Here is a 23,824-nt window from a genome sequence, read left to right on the forward strand (position 1 = left end):
GCCTTTAATATTCTTTCTTTGTTTAGTACATTTGGTGTTTTGATTATTATGTGACGGGAAGTATTTCTGTTCTGGTCCAGTCTGTTTGGAGTTCTGTAGGCTTCTTGTATATTCATGGGCATCTCTCTCTTTAGGTTAGGGAAGTTTTCTTCCATAATTTTATTGAAGATATTTGCTGGCCCTTTAAGTTGTAAATCTTTACTCTCATCTATGCCTATAATCCTTAGGTTTGGTCTTCTCATTGTGTCCTGGATTTCCTGAATATTTTGGGTTACAAGCTTTTTGCATTTTGCATTTTCTTTAACTGTTGAGTCCATGGTTTCTATGGTATCTTCAGCATCTGAGATTCTTTCTTCTATCTCTTGTATTCTGTTGTTGATATTTGCATCTATGTCCCCTGATTTCTTCCCAAGGCTTTCTATCTCCAAATTTGTCTCCCTTTGAGTTTTCTTAGTTGTTTCTACTTCTGATTTTAGATCCTGGATGGTTTTGCTTAGCTCCTTCACTTGCTTGTTTGTGCTTTCCTGTAATTCTTTAAGAGATTTTTGTGTTTCCTCTTTCATGACCTCAGCCTGTTGACCAAAGTTCTCCTGTATTTCTTTAAGTGTTTTTTGCCTTTCCTCATTATTGGCTTTTGTATTCTTCGGGATTTCTTATATATATATTTTAAAGAAACTTTATATATTTCAGATAAAGTCTTTGACCCATTTGGAGTTAATCCTTGTACATTTGCACAGATACAGGTCTGTTTTTTAGTTCTACATGTGGACATCTCATTTTCCCAGCATCATTTGTTGAAAATGCTTTTTTTTCTCCAGTTTATGATTTTCGTATCTTTGTCAGATATTAAGTGGCTGGTGTTACATGTACATATGTTCAACTCTCAGATTCTTTCCATGTATCTATTTTTGTGGGAAAACCCTATTAGTTGTATTACTGTGCCTTGATAATTTATCTTGGGCTCTGGAAAGCAATTCCTCCAGCATTGTGTTTTTTGCTCAAATGTTTTTGGTACCATATGGTTTCCATTTTCTTTTTTGTAAAGGAAAAGATTATTTTGATGGGGATTGCATTGAATACTTAATAGCTTTTTGTAGAATGGTAATTTTCACAATTTGATTCTACCAATTCACGACCATGTGAAGTCTTTCCATTTCCAAATGTCTTTTCTGCCTATTTCTTCAGAATTTTAAGGACTTAATTGTGAATATCCTTCTACCTGGTTAGGATTATTCTGAGACATTTCATTTCCTTTGAGGCTACTGTGAATGGGAATGTATCCATGATCTCTTTCTCTTACATTTGTTGTTGGTGTATAAAGGAGCTATTGATTTGTGCAGGTTTATTCTGTATCCTGCCACACTTCTGAATATATTATTGGTAGAATTTATCCAGTAGAATTTTATAACTCTTATGTATACTATCATGTCATTTTCCCAACTCATTAGCTGGACCTCTTTCCCTAATTTAACCACTAATCTCACTGTGCTTGCGTTATAGGTCCACCAGTGCTTTGAGCACAGAGTTTTCTTACTTTATCTATTTTTGTTAATTTTTGTTAGAAGTTTATTTTTATTAGATATTAGGGTAGAAACGCCTGCTTGAATCTTAGTACTATTTGAATGGAATACTCTCTTCAACATTTTACTATGGTAGTTATATTTCAGCTATAATCAGTTTTTGCAGACAACAGTTAGATGGAATTTCCCTTTTCTCTCTATCAATAAAATAAAAATAAATATCAAAACAACCAACTAATATAAGAATTTCACATAGCATTATTTTGTTTACATTCTTTTCCCTCAACCAACTCTTCCCAGATTCTCTCTTCCCACACCACCAATCTTCATGTTTTTTCTGTGTTTTGAATACTAAAACAAACCAGAATAGCATGTGCCCCTGGGATTTGCAGGTTTGAAAAATTTATACATGTGCTTCATTTATGTAATAAATCTATCCTGTGTTATAAAGTGATTACATAATTATACTTTAGGAGATGGGCATGGTGATATATGCCTGTGATCTGAGTTCATGGGAGGTGGAGGCAAGAAGAACTAGACTTCACTATTGTCTGTAGCCACATAGCTTGTTTGGAGACAGCATGGGCAAGTAGAAGCCCCATCGTTCAAATAAATTTTAAAAACTCACTCTCTCTCTCTCTCTCTCTCTCTCTCTCTCTCTCTCTCTCTCTCTCTGTGTGTGTGTGTGTGTGTGTGTGTGTGTGTGTGTGTGTTTCTCTCTCTGTCTCTGTCTCTGTCTCTGCCTCTCTCTCTGATCATTTTCCCCAGCATGAAGAACATTTCTAAAATGAGACAAAAGAACTCAAATGAACAAGAAAATGGAAAGTTTACTTGTCCTGAAGATTTAAATGCTAATCAATCTGAAACTGATGAAATTACTACACTAAAACAAAAGGTATGTTTTACTTGGTTTCAGAGTGAAAAACTAGTTACTATAATGCTTTCAGTTATTTTACCCATGAAACAAAGAATTGTAAAAGTTTTATAACCAGAAGTAATTGAGTCTTTTTCTACTCACATATATATGCTATACATTTACTTCTGTCTTTACACTTGGCTGTGACTTAATGCCAGGTCTATGGGAAGGTGGCATATGCCTTTGATTCCAGCACTAAGGAGGCAGATGTAGGGGGATGTTTGTGAGCTTGAGGTCAGCTTTGTCTGCCTGTCAAGTTCTAGCTAGCCAAAGCTATATAGTGAAACCGTTTTCCAACAACAATAAATTAAACCTGGTTGTATACACTTGAATCAATCCTAAATCACGTATCAAGCTACAGATTCTCCATTCTCTTAAATTTCTGCATTTACTTTTTGTCAAGATAGTATGGAAGCATAATACACTTAACATGTCAACACAAGGATCACAGAATAAATAGTTTAACTTACTTCAAGAAGACAATACTATATTGTAGAAACTTTGAAAGTCATGAAATTGAGGTAATATGTCAAAGACAGTCAAGGCAGTAGACTGAATTTCCAATATTAAAAGTCATTTTGTATGATATGAAAATTATGTGGTCCAACATAACATGTTATTGCCTTTGCCAATAAATGAGCTAGAAATAAATATAATAAGGTGTATTAAGTATATCAGAAAATAGAGAAGATGTTCTCAAATTCTTTTTTTGTTGAATATCGTCTTCCTTTACATTGCCAATGGTAAAACCTTTCCCAATATCCCCCCTCCCCTAATATCCCTCCCCCTCCTCCTCCTGCTTCCCCTGTCTCCATGAATATGACCCTCCACCAAACACACTCCCACCTCCACTCCCTCAGTTTCCCTTTGTTGGAGTCTCTGTTGAATCTTTACATGACCAAGGACCATTCCTCTCACTGATGCCCAACAAGGCCTTCCTCTGCCACATTTTTTGCTGGAACCTTGTGTGTCCCTTGGTTGATGGTTCAGTCCCTGGGAGTCTTGGGGCATCTGGGTGGCCAAAATCATTGTTCTTCCCATGGTGCTGTAAACCCCTTCAGCTCCTCTGGACCATCCTTCAGGTCCAACATTGGGGACCCTGTGCCCAGTCCAATAGTTGGTTGGTAGCATCTGCCTCTGTATTTGTAAGGCTCTGGTGGCACCCCTCCAGAGACAACCATGGCATGCTCCTTTTCTCAAATTTTTTATATTGAAAAGACACATTTATTTTACCCAGGAGAAGACTGAAAATGAAGCTGTTCATATTTCAGTATTACAGAGCTTGACTAAACTGTGTTTTAATCAAAGCTTATTCTTAAAAGAATAGTGAATACATTATTCTCTCAGGGTATACAGGTTTGCATACACATGTTATGGCATGCATGTATAATGGCTTGCATGTGAAAGGAGAGGAGAACAAGTGGGAATGAGTTCCCTCCTTCCTGCCATGTGGGTTCTGGGGATCAAACTTACTTTGCCAAGTTTGGAGGCAAGTACATTCTTCAACTTTGAAGTTCACTTTCTCTCCTGATAATGGTTTAAGTCTTAAATTTATTTCCTATCAAGGCTTGATGCAGCAATGTAGGGGATTACCAGGTCAGAGAAGTGGGAGGGGTTGATTGGGAAATAGGTGGAGGGAAGAGGGCTTATGGGACTTATGGGGAGGAGGGAAGCGGGAAAGGGGAAATCATTTGGAATGTAAACAAAGAATATAGAAAATAAAAAATAAAAAATAAAAATTATTTCCTGTCAACTTTTTCATCTATAAGCAGTATTAATTTCTTGATGCAGATTGATCTTGCCACAAGAAAGCTAAACCAAGTGTTATTGAACTATGAGGGGCTTGAAAACAAATCCCAGTCTCTGCAACAGAACTTCTTAGCTGTGACAGACATCCAGGAGAAATGCAAAATGCCTGAAGATAGAGAGGAGAAGCTCAAACAGGAATTATTAATCCTTGAAAGTCACAGATCAATGAATATGATAGACCGCAGAGAGGCAGAAATGTTAAAGCAAGAGATTGAAGAAAAATCCAGACTGCAACTAGAGGAAAATTTGGAAAAAATCTCTGCAATTTCACAGGTTAATATAGTTATCTTTCAGTGTGCTTTTTTACGTGGTGAGCTGTATTTTCAATGTACATTTTCCATGAAAGTTTTTTCTTCATTTACAGCAATTTGTTTTACAGACTTGTCAAAATAAGTCATCTACATATTCGGTTTAAAATTATTGTTTACACTATTAAGTAAACATAATTCCTAAGAAAATATCAGACATCAGTGAGATGCTCTTGGTCCTGAGAAGGCTTGATGTCTCAGTGTAGGGGAATACCAGGACAGGGAAGTGGGAGTGGGTGGGTTGGTGAGCAGGGGAAGAGAGCATGGGATAGGGCTTTTTTTTTTTTGATGGGGATACAAGGAAAGGGGATAGCATTTAAAATGTAAATAAAGAAAATATCTAATTAAAAATGTTTTAAAGAATCATCTAGGCCAGGAGGTGGTGGCACATGCCTTTAATTCCAACACTTGGGAGGCAGAGGGAGGCAGATTTCTGAGTTTGAGGCCAGCCTGGTCTGCAGAGTGAGTTCCAGGATAGTCAGGGCTATACAGAGAAACCCTATATTAAAAAATAACAAACAAAAAAATCATCTAATTTTTTAGGATGGCTTGGCAAAGTATAGATGCTTGCAGAAAATTTAACTGTATACAGACATTATATTGTTCGTAAAGTTCATTATTTAGTAGAAACTTTTGTATTCATATGATTACTTTCATGATCAAGTAGTTTCTTAGTATGTACAAGGCCTTAGTCTTTAACTGTATAATAGAATTTTCATTTTAAAAATAAGTTTTACCTGCCAGTGGTGGTGCAGGTAAAACTTATTTATTAACCCTAGTACACAGGAGACAGAGGCATGTAGATCTCTGTGAATTTGAGGACATAGGATCAAACAGACATACGATAGCCAGGATAAACAAAGAGAAACCTGTTTCATTAAAAAGGTAATTATTTATTGCATAGGGTATTGAAACCAAATATTATTTTATTTTTTACATTTATATGATGTTTGTATTTAATCATATCCCAAGTGTTGCCGCTCCAGGTGCCCCCTAACAGAATCCATCTCATTATCTCCCTTCCCTTTCTCCTCTGAGATGCTGGGGCCCTGGGCATATTCCCTTACCCTGGTGCTGTGAATCTCTGGAAGGTTAGGTGCATCCTCTCCCACTGAGGCTAGGCAAGGGAGCCCTTTTGTGGAATGGATTTCACAGACAGACAATAACTTTAGGCAACAGCCTCTGCTCTAGTTGTTGGGTGACCCACTGTAGACTGAACCACACAGGTTTATATGTGCCAGGAGCCTTAGTCCAGCCAATGTATGCTCTTTTGTTGTTGATTCAGTCTCTGAGAGCTCCTAAGAGTCCAGGTTAGTTGACTCTCTAAGAGTTCCTGTAGAATTCCTATCCCATGTAGGGCTCTATTCTTCCTCCAACTTTTCCGTAAGGGTCCTGGAACTTCATCCAGTGTTTGGATGTAGGTATCTGCTTCTATTTCAGTCAGCTGCTGGGTGGAGCCTCTCAGAGGACAGTTATACTGGGCTCCTGCCTGCAAGCACAACAGAGTATCACTAATAGTGTCAGAGACAGGTGTTTTGACATGGGATGGATCTCAAGTTGGGCCTTCACTTAGTTTTTGCTTCATCCTTTGTCCCTGCATTTCTTTTAGACAGGAAAGGTATTTTTATGCTTTTAACTGGATATTTTCTTTACTTACATTTCAAATGTTATCTCCTTTCCTGGTTTCCCCCCTCCCAGAAACTCCCTATTCCATCCTCCCTCCCCCTGTTTCTGTGAGGGTGTTCATCCACCCACTCTGCTCCCACCTCCTCTCCCTCAAGTTCTCTACCCTGGGGACTCTATCAAGCCTTCATAAGACCAAGGACCTCTTCTCCCATTGATTCCTTAGGCAATCCTCTACTACATATACCGCTAGAGCCATGTGTACAACAGGACAGATTTTGAGTCAAAAGGGCTGTGGGTGGGTTGAAGTCCTAATTCCTCCACTGAGAGCCTTGCCTGGCTATAGGATATTTCCATTTCTGATTTCATATCCCCACTGTAGGCTATTGTATTATAAATACTTTAATGAATTGCAGGGTTCCTTCCCACCTTAGACCACTTATGTTCCTGAATGAAAGACACACACACAGCCTTATATTTTAGTATGCTTTAAGCAGTATGGTTTATGCTGCACAACTGCCTACCCTCCATGCTGTTAGAATCTCCCTCCCACAGATAACTCCATTTCTCTGTTCTGATTTGGCTGCTCTTGTTCAACTGGAGAAGCCCACTTCTCTGCTTTTCCTTCGCCCCTTTACATGGCTGCTCTGTTTCTTCCTCCTGCAGGTTATTACCCTTCCATGGTAGCCTCTCTTCTTCCTTCCTCACGCTCCCTTCTTGTTTAACATCTTTCACTATTTGAGGTGTATCATTGGTATCGTGACCTTTATGGCTAACAAAAATGAGTTCATACGATGCATGTTCTTTTGAGTCTGGGTTAATTCACTCAGAATATTTTCTATTTCCATCCATTTGGAAATGAAATTTTTATTATGCCCTTGTTTTCAATATCTGAATAAATGTCCCATTTTTGATACCTTGAGTAAATATACCATTTTTGTATCCATTCTTCAGTTGAGGGACATCTGGTTTGTTTCTGGCTATTAGTAATATAGCTGCATTGAACATAGTTGAGTAAGTGCCCTTGTAGTATAGTGGAGCATATTTTGGTTATTTGCCCAGGAGTGGTCTAGCTGAGTCTTCAGGAAGAAATATTTCCAATTTTCTGAAGAAATTTCAGATTGGTTTCCAAACTGATTGTATAAGTTTGCAATCCTTCCTGTAATGCAAGATTGTTCCACTTTCTTTTTTTTTTTTTTCCTTTTTTTTTTATTTGATATAATTTATTTACATTTCAAATGATTTCCCCTTTTCTAGCCCCCCCCACTCCCCGAAAGTCCCGTAAGCCCCCTTCTCTTCCCCTGTCCTCCCTCCCACCCCTTCCCAGTTCCCCGTTCTGGTTTTGCCAAATACTGTTTCACTGAGTCTTTCCAGAACCAGGGACCACTCCTGCTTTCTTCTTGTATCTCATTTGATGTGTGGATTATGTTTTGGGTATTCCAGTTTTCTAGGTTAATAACCACTTATTAGTGAGTGCATACCATGATTCACCTTTTGAGTCTGGGTTACCTCACTTAGTATGATGTTCTCTAGCTCCATCCATTTGCCTAAGAATTTCATGAATTCATTGTTTCTAATGGCTGAATAGTACTCCATTGTGTAGATATACCACATTTTTTGTATCCACTCTTCTGTTGAGGGATACCTGGGTTCTTTCCAGCATCTGGCAATTATAAATAGGGCTGCTATGAACATAGTAGAGCATGTATCCTTATTACATGGTGGGGAATCCTCTGGGTATATGCCCAGGAGTGGTATAGCAGGATCTTCTGGAAGTGAGGTGCGCAGTTTTCGGAGGAACCGCCAGACTGCTTTCCAGAGTGGTTGTACCAATTTGCAACCCCACCAGCAGTGGAGGAGTGTTCCTCTTTCTCCGCACCCTCTCCAACACCTGCTGTCTCCTGAATTTTTAATCTTAGCCATTCTGACTGGTGTAAGATGAAATCTTAGGGTTGTTTTGATTTGCATTTCCCTAATGACTAATGAAGTGGAGCATTTTTTAAGATGCTTCTCCGCCATCCGAAGTTCTTCAGGTGAGAATTCTTTGTTTAACTCTGTACCCCATTTTTTAATAGGGTTGTTCGGTTTTCTGGAGTCTAACTTCTTGAGTTCTTTATATATATTGGATATTAGCCCTCTATCTGATGTAGGATTGGTGAAGATCTTTTCCCAATTTGTTGGTTGCCGATCTGTCCTCTTGATGGTGTCCTTTGCCTTACAGAAACTCTGTAACCTTATGAGGTCCCATTTGTCAATTCTTGCTCTTAGAGCATACGCTATTGGTGTTCTGTTCAGAAACTTTCTCCCTGTACCGATGTCCTCAAGGGTCTTCCCCAGTTACTTTTCTATTAGCTTCAGAGTGTCTGGCTTTATGTGGAGGTCCTTGATCCATTTGGATTTGAGCTTAGTACAAGGAGACAAGGATGGATCAATTCGCATTCTTCTGCATGCTGACCTCCAGTTGAACCAGCACCATTTGTTGAAAAGGCTATCTTTTTTCCATTGGATGTTTTCAGCCTCTTTGTCGAGGATCAAGTGGCCATAGGTGTGTGGGTTCATTTCTGGATCTTCAATCCTGTTCCATTGATCCTCCTGCCTGTCACTGTACCAATACCATGCAGTTTTTAACACTATTGCTCTGTAGTATTGCTTGAGGTCAGGGATACTGATTCCCCCAGATTTTCTTTTGTTGCTGAGAATAGTTTTAGCTATCCTGGGTTTTTTGTTGTTCCAGATGAATTTGATAATTGCTCTTTCTAACTCTGTGAAGAATTGAGTTGGGATTTTGATGGGTATTGCATTGAATCTGTATAGTGCTTTAGGCAAAATGGCCATTTTAACTATATTGATTCTACCGATCCATGAGCATGGGAGGTTTTCCCATTTTTTGAGGTCTTCTTCCATTTCCTTCTTCAGAGTCTTGAAGTTCTTGCCATACAGATCTTTCACATGTTTGGTAAGAGTCACCCCAAGATACTTTATACTGTTTGTGGCTATTGTGAAGGGGGTCATTTCCCTAATTTCTTTCTCAGCCTGCTTATCCTTTGAGTATAGGAAGGCCACTGATTTGCTTGAGTTGATTTTGTAACCTGCCACTTTGCTGAAGTTGTTTATCAGCTGTAGGAGCTCTCTAGTGGAGTTCTTTGGGTCACTTAGGTAGACGATCATGTCGTCTGCAAATAATGATAGTTTGACTTCCTCCTTTCCAATTTGTATCCCTTTGACCTCCTTATGTTGTCGAATTGCCCGAGCTAGTACCTCAAGTACAATATTGAAAAGATAAGGAGAAAGGGGGCAGCCTTGTCTGGTCCCTGATTTCAGTGGGATTGCTTCAAGTTTCTCTCCGTTTAGTTTGATGCTGGCTACCGGTTTGCTGTATATTGCTTTTACTATGTTTAGGTATGGGCCTTGAATTCCTGTTCTCTCCAAGACTTTAAGCATGAAAGGATGCTGAATTTTGTCAAATGCTTTTTCAGCATCCAATGAAATGACCATGTGGTTTTGTTCTTTGAGTTTGTTTATGTAGTGGATTGTATTGATGGATTTCCGTATATTGAACCAACCCTGCATTCCCGGGATAAAGCCTACTTGATCATGGTGGATGATCGTTTTGATGTGTTCTTGGATTCGGTTGGCAAGAATTTTGTTGAGTATTTTTGCATCGATGTTCATAAGGGAAATTGGTCTGAAGTTCTCTTTCTTTGTTGGATCTTTGTGTGGCTTTGGTATCAGCGTAATTGTGGCTTCGTAGAAGGAATTGGGTAGTGTTCCTTCTGTTTCTATTTTGTGGAATAGTTTGAAGAGTATTGGTGTTAACTCTTCTTTGAAGGTCTGGTAGAATTCTGCACTGAAACCATCTGGTCCTGTGCTTTTTTTGGTTGGAAGACTTTCTATGACTCCTTCTATTTCTTTAGGCTTTATGGGACTGTTTAGATGGTCTAGTTGGTCCTGATTTAATTTTGGTATTTGGTATCTGTCAAGGAAATTGTCCATTTCCTCCAGATTCTCCAGTTGTGTTGAGTATAGGCTCTTGTAGTAGGATCTGATGATTTTTTGGATTTCCTCAGTTTCCGTTGTTATGTCTCCCTTTTCATTTCTAAGTTTGTTAATTTGGATACTTTCTCTGTGCCCTGTGGTCAGTCTGGCTAAGGGTTTATCTATCTTGTTGATTTTCTCAAAGAACCAGCTCCTAGTTTTGTTGATTTTTTGTATGGTTCTCTTTGTTTCTACTTGATTGATTTCGGCCCTGAGTTTGATGATTTCCTGCCTTCTACTCCTCCTGGGTGAAATAGCTTCTTTTTGTTCTAGGGCTTTCAGGTGTGTCATTAAGTTGGTAATGTATGCTCTCTCCATTTTCTTTTTGGAGGCACTCAGGGCTATGAGTTTTCCTCTTAGCACTGCTTTCATTGTGTCCCATAGATTTGGGTATGTTGTGTTTTCATTTTCATTGTGTTCTAAAAAGTCTTTAATTTCTTTCTTTATTTCTTCCTTGACCAAGGTGTCATTGAGTAGAGTATTGTTCAATCTCCACGTGTTTGTGGGTTTTCTGTTGTTTCTGTTGCTATTGAAGACCACTTTTATTCCATAGTGATCAGATAGGAGGCATGGGATTAGTTCTATCTTTTTATATTTGTTGAGGTCTGTCTTGTGACCAATTATATGGTCGATTTTGGAGAAGGTACCATGAGGTGCTGAAAAAAAGGTATATTCTTTTGTTTTAGGATAGAATGTTCTATATATATCAGTTAAATCTAATTGGTCCAAAGCTTCAATTAGTTTCATTGTGTCCTTGTTTAGTTTCTGTTTTCCTGATCGGTCCATTGAGGAAAGTGCAGTGTTGAAGTCACCCACAATTATTGTGTTAGGTGCAATGTGTGCTTTGAGTTTTAATAAAGTTTCTTTTATGAAAGAGGGTGCCCTTGCATTTGGAGCATAGATGTTCAGGATTGAGAGTTCTTCTTGTTGTATTTTTCCTTTGACCAGCAAGAAGTGTCCCTCAGAGTCTCTTTTGATGACTTTGGGTTGAAAGTCAATTTTATCTGATATTAAAATGGCTACTCCAGCTTGTTTCCTGAGACCATTTGCTTGTAAAATTGTCTTCCAGCCTTTTACTCTAAGGTAGTGTTTGTCTTTGACCCTGAGGTGTGTTTCCTGTAAGCAGCAAAATGTAGGGTCCTGTTTACGTATCCAGTCAGTTAGTCTGTGTCTTTTTATTGGGGCATTGAGTCCATTGATGTTAAGAGATATTAAGGAATAGTGATTGTTACTTCCTATCATTTTTGACGTTATTTTTTAAATTTGATTGCTTAACTTATTTGGGTTTGATGAAAGGTTACTATCTTGCTTTTTTCAGGGTGGAGTTTCCCTCCTTGTATTGGTGTTGTCCTCCTATTATCCTTTTTAGGGCTGGGTTTGTGGATAGATATTGGGTGAACTTGGTTTTGTCGTGAAATATCTTAGTTTCTCCATCTATGGTGATTGAGAGTTTTGCTGGATATAGTAGTTTTGGTTGGCATTTGTGTTCTCTTAGAGTCTGCATGAGATCTGCCCAGGACCTTCTAGCCTTCATAGTCTCAGGTGAAAAGTCTGCTGTGATTCTGATAGGTCTTCCTTTATATGTTACTTGGCCTTTTTCTCTTACTGCCTTTAGTATTCTTTCTTTGTTTAGAACATTTGGTGTTTTGATTATTATGTGACGGGAAGTATTTCTGTTCTGGTCCAGTCTGTTTGGAGTTCTGTAGGCTTCTTGTATATTCATGGGCATCTCTCTCTTTAGGTTAGGGAAGTTTTCTTCCATAATTTTATTGAAGATATTTGCTGGCCCTTTAAGTTGTAAATCTTCACTCTCATCTATGCCTATAATCCTTAGGTTTGGTCTTCTCATTGTGTCCTGGATTTCCTGGATATTTTGGGTTACAAGCTTTTTGCACTTTGCATTTTCTTTAACTGTTGAGTCCATGGTTTCTATGGAATCTTCAGCATCTGAGATTCTTTCTTCTATCTCTTGTATTCTGTTGTTGATATTTGCATCTCTGTCCCCTGATTTCTTCCCAAGGCTTTCTATCTCCAAAGTTGTCTCCCTTTGAGTTTTCTTAGTTGTTTCTACTTCTGATTTTAGATCCTGGATGGTTTTGCTTAGCTCCTTCCCTTGCATGTTTGTGTTTTCCTGTAATTCTTTAAGAGATTTTTGTGTTTCCTCTTTCATGAGCTCAGCCTGTTGACCAAAGTTCTCCTGTATTTCTTTAAGAGATTTTTGTGTTTCGTCTTTCATGACCTCAGCCTGTTGAGCAAAGTTCTCCTGTATTTCTTTAAGTGTTTTTTGCATTTCCTCCTTGTTGGCTTTTGTATTCTCCTGGATTTCTTTCAATGATTTTTGTGTTTCCCTTGCAAGGGCTTCTAACTTTTGATCCATTTTCTCCTCAATGTCCTTCATGTGTTCCTGTACCAGCATCATGACCAGTGATTTTAAATCCAAATCTTGTTTTACTGGTGTGATGGGGTATCCAGGACTTGCTGGTAGAGGAGAATTTGGTTCAGATGTTGCCATATTGCCTTGATTTCTGTTAGTGACGTTTCTGCGTTTGCCTTTTGCCATCTAGCTCTCACTGGTGTTACTTGGTCTTGTCAGTGCTGGACTCACCAGTGCAAGCTGCCCCTTCCCCGTTGGCCTCTGGTGCACAGCTTACACTCTGCACTGCCTATAGACAGGGTGCTGTTGTCCAGGCTGTTCAGATCCCGAAGCAGGCACCTGAAGGCTCCCGCTGGGGCCCGCAGGATTTATTGGAGCACACCGACTTCTCCCAGCTGGCCGCCCGGAAGCCCCCACTAGCCTCTTGAGGGACCTGGAGATGTGGCGGCCACCCAGGCTGATCTGAAGCGGAGAGAGTTGAGCTGGGGGCTTCTGCCTGAGGCCTTGCCCCAGATTGTGTCTGTGGACCAGGTGGAACCCGTGTGCACCCCCAGGGAGCTCCGAAGGTGAATGTTGCTGTGACCTCCCCTGTGCTCCGCTCACTCCGCTGGGCAGCCGATTTCCCCAACCGGGCTGGCGCACACTAGGTTAGCCTTGTCGCCTGGGCCCTGAGTCCAGGCAAACGCCTGGGAGGCCAAGGTCCGAGCAAAGTTCCCCTAGGGCTATGTCTGTTATTTGGGTCCGCCAGGTGACCCGGATGGCGGGCGTGCGCGTCCGTGCTCCGCGAAAGCACCGGGAGAGTCTGTTGTGCTAATAACCTCCTGGGCTGGTTGACACATAGATGGCCCACCAAGCCGCCCAGTTCTTGGGGTCAGTCCTGTGCCTTTTGGGGCCTAGACCCCCGTTTTGTTAGCCTCAGGCTACGCTTGTTAGCAGTCTCTGCCCTCCTGAGCACTCTGGCTCCTGTAGGCAAAATGGCGGCGCGTGCACCGGCCAGGGCAAAAAAAAAAAAAAAACTCCTGGCTGGGTTGGCGCCCCGATGGCCACTCGAACAGCCCAGGGCCTGGGTGCAGGCCAACGCCCGTCTGGCTCAGACCCCTGCGGTGTTGGGCCTAGGATTATGTTTGTGTACCTCAGTCTGACAGATCTCTGGAGCCCGGGATCAAGATGGCGGTGAGACTCTCCTGACTGGCGGGCAGCCGAGTTCTGAAGTGGCTTCCGTGCAGCGAAAGGCTCCGCAGAACCGCAGTTGCTTGCTGCCCGGCTGGTCAGCGAAGGTCAGTGGTTGTGGGCGCAGGGCCTAACTGGACCCTGTGTCGCCTTGGTTCCACTGCTGATGGCCCTTCAGCTGGAGCAGCCACTGCTACCGCCGCCGCCGCCTCCACTTTCTTTTTTTAATTTTTTTATTTGATATATTTTTTATTTACATTTCAAATGATCCCCCCTTTTCTAGCCCCCCACTCCCCGAAAGTTCCGTAAGACCCCCTCTCTCCCCCCATCCTCCCACCCACCCCTTCTCACTTCTGTTCTGGTTTTGCCGAATACTGCTTCACTGAGTCTTTCCAGAACAAGGGGCCACTCTTCCTTTCTTCTTGTACCTCATTTGATGTGTGGATTATGTTTTGGGTATTCCAGTTTTCTAGATTAATATCCACTTATTAGTGAGTACATACCATGATTCACCTTTTGAGTCTGGGTCACCTCACTTAGTATGATGTTCTCCAGCTCCATCCATTTGCCTAAGAATTTCATGAATTCATTGTTTCTAATGGCTGAATAGTACTCCATTGTGTAGATATACCACATTTTTTGCATCCACTCTTCTGTTGAGGGATACCTGGGTTCTTTCCAGCATCTGGCAATTATAAATAGGGCTGCTATGAACATAGTAGAGCATGTATCCTTATTACATGGTGGGGAATCCTCTGGGTATATGCCCAGGAGTGGTATAGCAGGATCTTCTGGAAGTGAGGTGCCCAGTTTTCGGAGGAACCGCCAGACTGATTTCCAGAGTGGTTGTACCAATTTGCAACCCCACCAGCAGTGGAGGAGTGTTCCTCTTTCTCCACACCCTCTCCAACACCTGCTGTCTCCTGAATTTTTAATCTTAGCCATTCTGACTGGTGTAAGGTGAAATCTCAGGGTTGTTTTGATTTGCATTTCCCTAATGACTAATGAAGTTGAGCATTTTTTTTCTTTTTTTTTATTAGATATAATTTATTTACATTTCAAATGATTTCCCCTTTTCTAGCCCCCCCACTCCCCGAAAGTCCTGTAAGCCCCCTTCTCTTCCCCTGTCCTCCCTCCCACCCCTTCCCACTTCCCCGTTCTGGTTTTGCTGAATACTGTTTCACTGAGTCTTTCCAGAACCAGGGGCCACTCCTCCTTTCTTCTTGTATCTCATTTGATGTGTGGATTATGTTTTGGGTATTCCAGTTTTCTAGGTTAATAACCACTTATTAGTGAGTGCATACCATGATTCACCTTTTGAGTCTGGGTTACCTCACTTAGTATGATGTTCTCTAGCTCCATCCATTTGCCTAAGAATTTCATGAATTCATTGTTTCTAATGGCTGAATAGTACTCCATTGTGTAGATATACCACATTTTTTGCATCCACTCTTCTGTTGAGGGATACCTGGGTTCTTTCCAGCATCTGGCAATTATAAATAGGGCTGCTATGAACATAGTAGAGCATGTATCCTTATTACATGGTGGGGAATCCTCTGGATATATGCCCAGGAGTGGTATAGCAGGATCTTCTGGAAGTGATGTGCCCAGTTTTCGGAGGAACCGCCAGACTGATTTCCAGAGTGGTTGTACCAATTTGCAACCCCACCAGCAGTGGAGGAGTGTTCCTCTTTCTCCACATCCTCTCCAACACCTGCTGTCTCCTGAATTTTTAATCTTAGCCATTCTGACTGGTGTAAGATGAAATCTTAGGGTTGTTTTGATTTGCATTTCCCTAATGACTAATGAAGTTGAGCATTTTTTAAGATGCTTCTCTGCCATCCGAAGTTCTTCAGGTGAGAATTCTTTGTTTAACTCTGTACCCCATTTTTTAATAGGGTTGTTCGGTTTTCTGGAGTCTAACTTCTTGAGTTCTTTATATATATTGGATATTAGCCCTCTATCTGATGTAGGATTGGTGAAGATCTTTTCCCAATTTGTTGGTTGCCGATCTGTCCTCTTGATGGTGTCCTTTGCCTTACAGAAACTCTGTAACCTTATGAGGTCCCATTTGTCCATTCTTGCTCTTAGAGCATACACTATTGGTGGTCTGTTCAGAAACTTTCTCCCTGTACCGATGTCCTCAAGGGTCTTCCCCAGTTTCTTTTCTATTAGCTTCAGAGTGTCTGGCTTTATGTGGAGGTCCTTGATCCATTTGGATTTGAGCTTAGTACAAGGAGACAAGGATGGATCAATTCGCATTCTTCTGCATGCTGACCTCCAGTTGAACCAGCACCATTTGTTGAAAAAGCTATCTTTTTTCCATTGGATGTTTTTAGCCTCTTTGTCGAGGATCAAGTGGCCATAGGTGTGTGGGTTCATTTCTGGATCTTCAATCCTGTTCCATTGATCCTCCTGCCTGTCACTGTACCAATACCATGCAGTTTTTAACACTATTGCTCTGTAGTATTGCTTGAGGTCAGGGATACTGATTCCCCCAGATTTTCTTTTGTTGCTGAGAATAGTTTTAGCTATCCTGGGTTTTTTGTTGTTCCAGATGAATTTGATAATTGCTCTTTCTAACTCTGTGAAGAATTGAGTTGGGATTTTGATGGGTATTGCATTGAATCTGTATAGTGCTTTAGGCAAAATGGCCATTTTAACTATATTGATTCTACCGATCCATGAGCATGGGAGGTTTTCCCATTTTTTGAGGTCTTCTTCCATTTCCTTCTTCAGAGTCTTGAAGTTCTTGTCATACAGATCTTTCATATGTTTGGTAAGAGTCACCCCAAGATACTTTATACTGTTTGTGGCTATTGTGAAGGGGGTCATTTCCCTAATTTCTTTCTCAGCCTGCTTATCCTTTGAGTATAGGAAGGCCACTGATTTGCTGGAGTTGATTTTATAACCTGCCACTTTGCTGAAGTTGTTTATCAGCTGTAGGAGCTCTCTAGTGGAGTTCTTTGGATCACTTAGGTAGATGATCATGTCGTCTGCAAATAATGATAGTTTGACTTCTTCATTTCCAATTTGTATCCCTTTGCTCTCCTTATGTTGTCGAATTGCCTGAGCTAATACCTCAAGTACAATATTGAAAAGATAAGGAGAAAGGGGGCAGCCTTGTCTGGTCCCTGATTTCAGTGGGATTGCTTCAAGTTTCTCTCCATTTAGTTTGATGCTGGCTACCGGTTTGCTGTATATTGCTTTTACTATGTTTAGGTATGGGCCTTGAATTCCTGTTCTCTCCAAGACTTTAAGCATGAAGGGATGCTGAATTTTGTCAAATGCTTTTTCAGCATCCAATGAAATGACCATGTGGTTTTGTTCTTTGAGTTTGTTTATGTAGTGGATTGTATTGATGGATTTCCTTATATTGAACCAACCCTGCATTCCCGGGATAAAGCCTACTTGATCATGGTGGATGATCGTTTTGATGTGTTCTTGGATTCGGTTGGCAAGAATTTTATTGAGTATTTTTGCAAAATACTCAATACACACACACATACTGTGTATGTGTGTGTGTGTGTGCATGTGCATAACTTGTTTGGTTTTTTTGTTTGATGATTATTTTCTTTTGTGTCCTTGGATGTAGTTTCCCTCATGTTGGAGGTTTCCTTCTAGTATCCTCTTGTAGGCCTGGATTACTAGAAATACATTGTTTAAATTTGTTTCTGTCATAAAACATCTTGGTTTCTTCATCTATGGTGATTGCATGGCTTGCTGTGTATAACAGTCTGGTCTGACATCTGTTGTCTCCTAATGTCTGCATAATACTTGTCCATTATCTTCTGGCTTATAGAGTCTCTGATAAGAAGTCAGGTGCTATTCTGAGATGTCTGCCTTTCTATGTTACTTGGCCTTTCCCCTTGAAGCACTTAATATTTTTTCTTTGTTCTATACATGTAATGTTTTGATTATTATATATCAGAAGGACTTTATATTTTCTGGTCCAAGCTATTTGGAGTTCTCTAAGGTTCTTGTTTGTGTACAGCCATCTCATTTTTGTGAGGGGTTAGGGTTTTTCTCTTCTATGATTATATTAGGGATGTTTTATGGGAATTACTTCTGGGAACATTCAACCTTAGCTCTCCCTATTATTCGTAGTTTTAGTCTTTTCAGAGTGTCCTACATTTCATAGATGTTCTCAGTGAAAACCTTTTTAAATTTGTTTTTTTTTACTTGTGCATTAATTTCTTCTGTTTTATCTTCTGTGCCAGTGAGTCTCTTTTCCATGTCCTGTATTCTATTTGTGATGCTTGAGTCTCTAGCTCCTGTTTTCTTTCTTAGGTTTTATGCCTCCAGACTTGTCTCCATTTATGGTTCTTTTTTATTGTTTCAATTTCCATCTTAGGTCTTGAACTGTTTGATTTATTTTCTTCACTTGTTCAATTTTATTTCCCATTATTTCTTTAAGGGATTTGTTTGTTTCCTCTTAATGGTTTCTACCTACTTGGTAGAATTGTCCTATATTTCTTTAAGGAACTTTTTAATTCTCTAATTAAAGGCCTCAATCATCTTCATAAGAAGAACTTTAGGGTCATAGTCTTTCAGTTCAGTAACGTTAAGATATCCAGGGCTTGATGTTTCCCATTAGGAGAGCTGGGTTCTGAAGAAGCAACATTGCACTAGCTTTTATTAATTGTGTATTTGCATTTACCTTCAGCCATGTTGGCTATCTCTGGTTTTGGCTGACCTGTTAGTCTGTGGGAGTAGCAAGCCTCTGGGACTGGCTTTCACAGATTGCAGCAGACTTCCCCAAAGGTAGGCAGAGCTATGGGCTGGGGAGTGTGGTGCTGATCCATGACTGCACGTAGAGGTTTAGAACTGTAGGAAGATGGAACTCTGAAAGGACGAGATAATTATTTCAAGTCCAACACCTTTTATAAACATTTAAAATTATAATTATTGGAAATAGTAGTCTTTTTAAAAAATTAAACTCTTTTGATGTGTATGGGTATTGCCAGTATATATGATTGTGCACCAATTGGGTATCTTGTGTCTTGGGAAGCCATCAGAGGAAGAAATAAGATCCCTTTGAACTGTAATTGAGCTTTCATGTATTTGCTGAGAATCAAACATGGATCTTTATAATGGCAGCAAATACTGTTTGGTGCTGAGCTACTGCTTCTGCCCTGGATACACTGTTGTATTTTCTTTAATTACATATTATGTGGAGGTCAGGGGATAAGCAGAGAGAGGTGGTTATGTCCTTCCACCATGTTGATCCCAAGGTTCAAACTCAGGCCATTAGGCTTGGCATCAGGTGCCTTTACCCATCTCACCAGCAAACGTTTTCATATGTAGCATGTGATTCCTTTTAGACAGCTGTCAAAGCTCACGAGCAATCGGAGCAGAGGAAAGAGAAAGCTTTTACTTTGAAAATATTAGACATGAAAAGCAGACTCAGAGACATGGAATCCAGCCTTTGTAGAGCCCAAGATCATGAAGATATTGAAAGATTCAAGCTGGGCATATACCAGCAGTGCTACCATGACAAGCTAAATGTTACAGCAGCACTATATGAACAAATAAACATGTAAGTTGAACTGAGTCCCAGAAAACAAAGTACTCATAAATGTGATGGTAACCCAAATATATAGTGAAAAAAGTCTTCCTGAAACCAATAGGATGTGTATGTCAGGTTAACACAATTTTGCAAACTATTTGCAGTAAAATAAATTTCCTTAAAAAATAAACCTTGGGCACAGGTAGCATTTCTTCTCTTGCTGCAGTGTTGCTTTCTTCTTTTTATATTTCCTTAAAATAAAGCTGACATTTTACGATTTCAGCTAAGTATAAATATAACTATTATATATATTATATTTAGTTAACTAAGTATAACTGTATAACTATTGAATACAGTTCTCTTTTTATGAATTTTCCTGTCAGTATTCACTTAAGTAGAAACATTGACAGGTTCAAGTATGTGAGGGGCAAGTACGAATAAACTCAGGCAGTTCTAACACCTCTCCTCTGCTACTGTGTGAATTATCTCTGACTCTGACCTTTGGAGTTATCTTAAAGTAATCTGCAGTCAAACTGCCTTTGACAGTTTCTTAGTTTACCTAAATCCCTGCTGGTGAATGGTAAAGTATGCTCTGATACATATAAATGTGAAACAAGTTCTTTTATAGGACATTCCATTTACTCTTATGACCATTTAAACAGAAAAGTCTTTGTAAAATGCATTTTGGGAACAAAAGTGATATGTACATGATGGATTTGTCTTTTTTAGTGCTAACAAGAGGAAAGTGAAGCTGCAGGAAGACATTGCCACAACAGTTGCAGAGGAAGAGCTACTTACACACTCACACACTGGGGCAGTGCACAACCCAAAGGAAACTAGTGTTTCAAGTCTTCATCACCATGATGGATCTGGATTGAGTAGAAATGTTACTCCAAGTTTGGGGACATCTCATTGCCAGCAGAGAGGGAGAGCTTTCAGAAAGAAAGGTCAACGTAGGTTACCAAGGTTGGTCACAGTGTCCATTGTCTCCAGAGCCTCCCTTTCTGACAGGCCTACTTTCAGGTCTATCTGTTGAATTAGAAGACCTGTTCACATAAGGGTGAAATCAATCTCTGATATTGAGGAGCAGAAATATTTTAACCTCCCTCTTTCTGTGGCATTCTTACCTTTTATTTTTACTTATTTTGTCTCCTCATGCTTTTCATATTAAGTTTTTGAGTTTTTTCCATTTTCTTTCTTTTCTTTTATTAATTTATTTTTATTTACTGTATTCTATGTTTACATTCCAAATGATATTCCCTTTCCTGGTTGCCCTCTCCCCATAAGTTCCCTAAGCCCTCTTCACTCCGCCCATTCTCTTATCAACCCCCTCCTACTTCTCTGTCCTGGTATTCCCCTACAATGCTGGAACAAGCCTTTTCAGATCCAGGACCTCTCCTTCCTTCTTCTTGGGAGTCACTTGATATGTGAATTTTGTCTTGGGAATTCAGAGTTTCTGAGTTAATATCCACTTATCAGTGACTGAATTCCATGAGTGTTCTTTTGCAGCTGAGTTACATCACTTAGGATATTTTCCAGATCCAACCATCTGCCTAAGAATTTCATGAATTCACTGTTTTTAATTACTGAGTAGTATTCCATTGTGTAAATATACCACATTTTCTGTATCCATTCCTCCACTGAGGGACATCTGGGTTCTTTCCAGCTTCTGGCTATTATAAATAGGGCTGCTATGAACATAGTGGAGCATGTGTCCTTATGACATTCTGGGGAATCCTCTGGGTATATGCCCAGGAGTGGTATGTCAGGGTACTCCGGAAGTGTTATGCCCAGTTTTCTGAGGAACAGACAGACTGATTTCCAGAGTGGTTGTACCAACTTGCATTCCCAACAGCAGTGGAGGAGTGTTCCTCTTTCTCCACATCTTTGCCAGCACCTACTGTCTCCTGAGTTTTTAATCTTAGTCATTCTAACTGGTGTAAGGTGAAAACTCAGGGTTGTTTTGATTTGTATTTCCCTAATGGCTAGTGATGTTGAGCATTTCTTAAGGTGCTTCTTAGCCATTCAAACCTCTTCATGTGAAAATTCTTTGTTTAGCTCTGTACCCCATTTTTAATAGGATTATTTGGCTCTCTGGTGTCTAGCTTCTTGAATTCTTTGTATATATTAGATATTAGCCCTCTGTTGGATGTAGGGTTGCTATAGATCCTTTCCCAATTTGTTGGTTGCTGTTTTGTCCTTTTGACACTGTCCTTTACCTAACAGAAACTTTGTAATTTTATGAGGTCCCATTTGTCAGTTCTTGATCTTAGAGCATAAGCTATTTGTATTCTATTCAGGAACTTCATGTTATCCCCTTTCCCAACTCCTATTATATCTATCCCCACTTTTCTACCTACATGTGTGTTAAAAGTGGGAGCCTACATCCAGACAGAGCTCTGGGCCCCTGGGCAAGGCAGACACAAGGAGTTGGGCTGCAGGTTTCCCCATGGAACCAACAGGCATGCATCAGGCTATGAGAAGCTGCAGAAGCCTGCTCTGGCAGTGGGGAAGGGCAGCTTGTATGTTCACCTGGGGGAGCTAGCAGGGCAGAGTTCATAGGTCCCAGGCCTCACAGAGGCCAAGGAAGGCCTTTCAGAGGCCAGGGATGACAGGTTCTCAGTCTTGGTCACTGCAGACATGACTGAATGTCATAAACGAGGTGAGAAGAGAGTGGGGCCCCATTGGACTAGGTCTGGCCCTGGGCTTAAGGGAAAAGAGGGAAAGAAGTAGTTCCAGGTTCTTCCTGCAGGGACGAATGGCCTTGACTAGCTTGGGTAGGCAGCATGGCTTGGTGATGACCTTGGCTAGAAGACAGAGAGGTTCCACTGCAGGAGGCTAGAAACAGCTCTTGAGAAGGAGACCTGCTCCATGGTTCCATCATAGTGGGTCCAGATGAGAAGAGGTAGTCCATAGGTTTAGAGCATTTATTGTGGGCAGAGAGTTCTGATAAGTGAAAAATAGAGGCTGGTCATGGTGAGAGGGGGAAGGGAGAAGTGCCCAAGAGGGCAATGGAAAGAGACAAGAATACAACAGAGAACAAGAGAGGGAGCAGGGGGACACAACTCCTTTTATACTTTAGGAAGGAACATACCTTGCTGTTGTGAGGTAACTGTGGGAAGAGTCTAGACAGAATACCAGGAGCTAAGGGAAATGCCCTACATGGCTGATGGCTACAGTATTATGGAGTTGAGGGCCTTGTTTTAGGATCCTAGTGTCTGGGAGTATGGCCAAGAAGCTTCCTTCCCTTGCAGAATTATCTGCATGGTCTCTGGAGGTTAAACCTAGCTCAACCAGAAAACACGCTGCCTTCCATGGTCCCACACCCACCCAACTTAGTGTCCTCTAAGAAAATTCCATCAAGCTACAAAGTTCCTGTAAGGCAAGGGACACTGTCAAAAGGACAAAACGTCAATCAACAGATTGGGAAAGGATCTTCACCAACCCTAAATCTGACAGAGGGCTAATATCTAATATATACAAAGAACTCAAGAAGGTAGAACCCAGAGAACCAAATAACCCCATTAAAAAGTGGGGTACCAAGCTAAACAAAGAATTTTCACATGAAGAACTTTGTAGGTCTGAGAAACATCTTAAGAAATGTTCAACATCATTAATCATTAGGGAAATACAAATCAAAACAACCCTGAGATTTCACCTCACACCAGTCGGAATGGCTAAGGTCAAAAACTCAGAAGACAGCAGGTGCTGTCAAGGATGTGGAGAAAGAGGAACACTCCTCCACTGCTAGTGGGATTGTAAGATGGTGCAACCACTTTGGAAATCAGTGTAGAGGTTCCTCAGAAAACTGGGCATGACACTTTCAGAGGACCATGCTATACCACTTCTGGGCATATACCCAGAGGATTCCCCAGCTTGTAATAAGGACACATGCTCCACTATGTTCATAGCAGCCCTATTTGTAGTAGCCAGAAGCTGGAAAGAACCCAGGTGTCCTTCAATGGAGGAATGGATACAAAAAATATGGTCTATTTACACAATGGAGTATTATTCAGCCATCAGAAACAATGAATTCATGAAATTCTTAGACAAATGGATGGAGCTGGAGAACATCATACTAAGTGAGGTAACCCAGTCTCAAAAAATCAATCATGTTATGCACTCACTGATAAGTGGATATTAACTTAGAAACTTGGAATACCCAAGAAATAATCCACATATTAAATGATGTCCAAAAAGAATGGAAGAGTAGCCCCTGGTTCTGGAAAGACTCAGTGCAACAGTATAGGGGAATACCAGAACAGGGAAGTGGGAAGGAGTAGATGGAGGAACAGGGGGAGGGTAGAGGGCTTATGGGACTTGCAGGAAGTTAGGACTCAGAAAAGGGGAAATCATTTGAAATGTAAATAAAGAATACATCGAATAAAAAAATAAAAAAATTAAAAATAAAAATAAACCTTGGGAACAGGTAACATTTCTTCTCTTGCTGCAGTGTCGCTTTCTTCTTTTTATATTTCCTTAAAATAAAGCTGACATTCTACCATTTCAGCTAAGTATAGATCTAGCTTTCTAATGAATACAGTTCTCTTTTCATGAACT

The 23,824-nt window shown here is 40.4% G+C and overlaps 2 protein-coding genes across 16 annotated transcripts in view; both read left to right on the forward strand.

The window, feature by feature from the left end:
* LOC127665125 (ankyrin repeat domain-containing protein 26-like) overlaps positions 1-23,824 on the forward strand; it is an 870,635-nt gene that overhangs the window by 837,555 nt on the left and 9,256 nt on the right. For 13 of the 14 annotated variants that reach the window (XM_052157544.1, XM_052157549.1, XM_052157547.1 and 10 more), the window contains 4 exons: positions 2,289-2,415; positions 4,228-4,518; positions 19,080-19,294; positions 19,994-20,230. In XM_052157544.1, the coding sequence (XP_052013504.1) occupies positions 2,290-2,415; positions 4,228-4,518; positions 19,080-19,294; positions 19,994-20,230 (869 nt within the window). In that variant the 5' untranslated portion in view covers position 2,289. The remainder of the gene's footprint in view (positions 1-2,288; positions 2,416-4,227; positions 4,519-19,079; positions 19,295-19,993; positions 20,231-23,824) is intronic. The other variant, XM_052157556.1, reaches the window with a different exon arrangement.
* LOC127665128 (coiled-coil domain-containing protein 3-like) overlaps positions 1-23,824 on the forward strand; it is a 738,150-nt gene that overhangs the window by 406,611 nt on the left and 307,715 nt on the right. The gene's annotated exons all lie outside the window — the stretch shown is intronic.

This window comes from Apodemus sylvaticus, chromosome 14, assembly GCF_947179515.1.
Source record: "Apodemus sylvaticus chromosome 14, mApoSyl1.1, whole genome shotgun sequence".
NCBI lineage: Eukaryota > Metazoa > Chordata > Mammalia > Rodentia > Muridae > Apodemus > Apodemus sylvaticus.